This window comes from Triticum urartu, unplaced genomic scaffold, assembly GCF_003073215.2.
Source record: "Triticum urartu cultivar G1812 unplaced genomic scaffold, Tu2.1 TuUngrouped_contig_6772, whole genome shotgun sequence".
In the NCBI taxonomy this organism is placed as follows: Eukaryota; Viridiplantae; Streptophyta; class Magnoliopsida; order Poales; family Poaceae; genus Triticum; species Triticum urartu.
In genome coordinates this window covers 1-4,588 of record NW_024117560.1, presented here as the reverse complement: position 1 = coordinate 4,588, position 4,588 = coordinate 1, and the positions used below count along the sequence as shown (strand labels likewise).

At 44.8% G+C, this 4,588-nt stretch overlaps 1 protein-coding gene across 1 annotated transcript; it reads left to right on the top strand.

Moving 5' to 3' along the window:
* Positions 1-240: 240 nt before the first annotated feature.
* LOC125531065 lies at positions 241-4,311 on the top strand (the record flags this gene model as incomplete). The annotated part of the gene is made up of 1 exon (XM_048695472.1): positions 241-4,311. A coding segment is annotated over one exon (3,753 nt), but the record flags the coding sequence as incomplete, so codon positions are not given.
* Between the last annotated feature and the right edge of the window lie 277 nt (positions 4,312-4,588).

Below are 4,588 nucleotides of genomic sequence, written 5' to 3'. Positions count from 1 at the left end.
TAAAAATCTGAATGCAATTCGTTTCAAGTTGCACATTAAGTAATTTTAACTTCCTACCTCCTACCCACTTTCTCCTAGTCTGATCCAGACTCTCTCAAGAAAAACAAAACACCACGCCCTTTTGACAGTTTTGACGAGATAAATGTAACAAAAAGGTCTCTAAATTTCCGCAAGGCTTACAGCTACTTCTATTGATCCATCGTTCAAGTTATGGTCAAACTTTTCCTTCTAATTTAATTATTTCCTACCTATTATAGGTACGGTGTTGAGGTCCCAGCGAAAGGGGCAGGAGCGGGGCAGTCGCCTGCAGGGGCTGGTCCCACGCTGGCAGCGATAGGTTCACCAGTTGTGAATGTAGCCACAACATCTACTGCTTCAGAAGGTGAAGAGGATGACAGTGACGATCAAGACGTAATGGCGTTGACGGTGACAAATCGCTCTCATCCAAGAGGGGCGTGTTTTGAGCCTCGTACGCCAGAGGAGAACGTTAGGGTGAAGCTAGAGGAATGGATAAAGAATGTTGCACAATGCAACACTGTTAAGGGGGGATCAGTACCATCCGTGGCCATTGTGGCACCGGATAAGCATGAAACCCTTGCTATTGCAAAGGAAGCTTCAGCCATGTGGAAAAAATGCAGTGTCTTGGTCGACATCCCAGCGGTGCACTTCTATTCTTGTGCCCTAAGAACCGAGGATATCTTGTACTATATCCTGCGGGAACTTCAGCTCGCAAAATCCCAACCCCAGCAACAGGAAGTTCAAGGTGGGCGGGATGAGGCTATCAACAAAACAAAAAGGGAAATTCTCTCCCAAAAAGGGGAGGTTATGAGAGAAATCACAAAAATTATCCAAGGAATGAAGGTTAACAAGAAGATTTCAGAAATCAAGAGCACTCTTCAAAACATGAAGGACAACCAGCCGCAACTCAATTTGACAGAAATGAGTAAGGATGAGCTGGGCCTGCTGGAATCGGCAAAAGATGAACCCTTGGGCATATTCCTCCGAGCATTGTGGCTGCTAAAGCTCAAGCCAGCTAAAGGTGCTCCTGCACCCAAACAAGTCCAAGAAAGGAAGGGAGAGACACGTTCACGCGACGATGTCATTAAAGAAACAGCTAAGATGCTTAAAAAGCATATGGAATTACACGCAGAAGATGAAAAAGAAGAACCACACACAAAGCAGATTCTTCTCAAGCAAGCCCAGTATGAAGACCTCCTACGTGAAGTGTTCCCCCTGGTGACCATCAGGAAGGACCCGCAGAACCAAGAGCAAGACTCCAAGCAAGCCACAGCCATCACCACCACCGCTGGCACTACAATTATATTGGTCGAGGACCAATTCAAAGATATGATCCGCAAGATACTGCAGGAGCTGCAGGAAGACAAATCCATGAAGAACAAGAAATTAGATACAACTGAGCTGCGGGAAGACATATCTCTGAAGGACAAAAAAATAGATACAACTGAGCTGCAGGAAGACAAATCAGAGAAGAAACTAGATACAACTGAGCTGCAGGAAGTAAAATCCATGAAGAAACCAAGTCAAGATTTTATACTGGATGCTCTTATTGAAGAAACCATGGAGAGGTTTTGGGAAATCGAGTGGGAGATGAATCAACAGCTTGTCATCAAAGGGATCATGGACAAAGTTATGGATTGTTTTGATAGAAAAGGTGATGAGATAATCCTAGTTATCCTCAAACTCGATTATGACTGGGTATCCGGATGGGAGGAGACCAAAAAGGCTTTCAGCATGTTTGGTTGCATAGCCGGTGCACTGATGTTGACCTTTGAAGAAAACAGAACACGAGCAAAAGGATATTGTTGTCCGTCGCGGGAGCCTATAGACTATTCTGTTCTTGGGCTCTACCATGATATCGCACTCGAGCTTACAAACCAGCAGATGAATAAAGAGAGCGCCCAGATTTTTCTCGGCATCTTGGAGAACTGTCACCAACATGAATTCTGCATGAAGATCTTCGTTCATGCTTTGTACGCCAACCCCAAGAGGAGCGATGAAGAACTAAGCAAGTTGCACAGAACCCTGCAGAAGGTTACAGACAAATCATTGGACAAAATTGCTAAGAAGATACTCAAGTTCTCTTATAGTGATATGCCTAAAGAATACAAGTCTTGTTTGATGTACCTAGCAATTTTCCCTCGACGACAACCTATCAGGCGGTCAACCTTGATAGGACGGTGGGTTGTCGAAGGGCTGATAACCAAGGAAGACTGGGCCAGTTCTGTGCATCATGCCAGTCGATGTTTTGATGCGTTGATCAACCGGTGGCTTGTTTATCCTGCCGATATTGGGGCTACAGGAAAGATAAAGAGTTGTGTGATAGGTGATCTTGTTCATGAATTCATTACCAAGATCGCTAGAAAGCGGCGCATTGTGGAAACACGCCTGTCACATCACTTGGCTCTCCGCTTCTCCATTTTCAATGACCTCCGACTCCGTGGCTCGGATAAAATAGATAGATTCTTCGAAAAGCTCCATGAAGAATCATCTCGAGTATCCCTGATCAAGGTGCTAGATCTCCAAGATTGCCAGTGCTTTGGAGGGAAGAATCAAATCTACCTCAGGGACATTTGCAGCAAGATGTTACTGCTCAAGTATCTGAGCCTAAGGGGAACAGATGTTACCCAGCTGCCAACTGAAATCAACAACCTCCGTGAGCTAGAAGTATTGGATATCCGAGAAACCAGTGTGCCTCCATCTGCAACAGTAAATGTCTTACTCCTGAAGTTGAAGCGTTTGCTGGCTGGTCGCATTGTTCCAAGTTCAGGGGTAAGTAGTACTGAACTATTTAGTGTTGAGATCCCTGATAAGGTCGAAAAAATGGTAAACATGGAGGTATTGTCCAATGTCAAGGCACGGACGAGACAAGATATGAAAGATATTGGAAAGTTGTGGCAGCTCAGGAAGCTTGGTGTGGTTATTCAATACAAGGAGCCACACCTCAGGAATTTTCTTCGAGCTATCAGTGATCTGCATGAGTGCCTGAAGTCTCTGTCAATCACTCTTCCCAATATAGAGGACAACAAAGAGATCAGAGATTGGGTTCTTGAACACTATAAAAACTCCCCCAAGCTTCTCGAGAGCCTAAGCATTACTGGAACCACACAAACAGTGCAACTTCTTCGGTTGTTGACCAGAGATATTGACCAACTCCAACTTCGCAAGGTAACTCTGTCTGGTACCCGGCTGTATCAGCCTGATCTGAAGGTCCTTGCCAAGCTTCCCAAATTAATATGTCTCAGGCTCCGAGATAACGCATACATCGATAGCAACCTTACCTTCAACAATGATGAATTCGAAAATCTCAAGTGCTTTCTTATTGAGGGTTCCGACATAACTGCCCTCAGCTTTGGAGGTGGAGCACATAAACTTGAGAAAATCGTTTTGTGCTCCACCGATGGACTGTCAATTTCTGGAGTCGAAGACCTTCTGGAACTGAAGGATGTCGAGTTGAAGAACAGCAATAAGGTATCATTGTTTGACAAGGCCAAAAACATATCCAAGGTGACTCTTTGGCATACCTCTCTGAGTCAATATGAGGTAGAGATTCTCGCCAAGATACCTAACATGCGCAACCTAGTACTCAAGGACATATTTTGTGTACAAAGCCAGCTTATCTTATACAAAGATGACTTCCCAAAGCTCAACCTTCTTACAGTCGACTTCTCTGTCACCCCCAAGACTATCATTATCGACGGATCAGCTCCTAAGCTCGAGAAAATCATCTGGTCCTTCACAAAGGACACGGTGGGTACTCTCTCCATCTCCGGCACTGACATCCTTCCAAACCTGAAGGAGCTCGAGATCAATGGTGATTTTATCCCTAGGGAGGTGGAAGAAGCATTGAAGAAACACAAGAACAAACCCAAGTTTACATACAACAAACCTGAAAACCAATACCAGGAAGCCGGAAACATACCAGAAAAGAAAGATCCTCCAAGATTCTCATTATTGAGGAAGAAAGAGGATTGATGCCGGATGTGCCGTTCCATCATCCGTTCACCTTCATCGGCTCCCATCCCATGGTGTGGTTTGTGTGTGCTCTTTGGTTTGCCGTTGTGTGTTACTGTCTGCCGCGCATGCGTGGGCAGATATATTATGTATCTATATATGTGGATTGAGTGAGTGTATGTCCCTGCTACTTATTCTACATATGTGTCCTGTAAATAAGAATGAGCATATGTGATGGTGTGTACATGTGTGCCCTGTAACTAAGAAGGAGCAAATGTAATGGTGTGCCCTGTAACTAATTAAGATTGAGCAAATGTAATGGTGTGCCGTTTGTGCCCATGGATTTGGAGGTCTCTACTGTCTGCATGAATGAACGATCAGAAGGTTTGAGGATTAATCCCCTCGTCTCCAGGTTGCCGAGTTGTTCATCCAAGAGTGCTCTCTGATTTTTTAGTTCCCGCAGACTCTACTAGAGATCTAGGCAAAGGGACCAAATGAGTCAGATCCCCGTCGCTGCGTTCCTTGCAACGCGTCTCGAATCGATCAAGATCGACTCCCTTCCCACTCAAGATAAACCTACTTTCTCTTAACATCTCAATCCCATATGGATCGGATC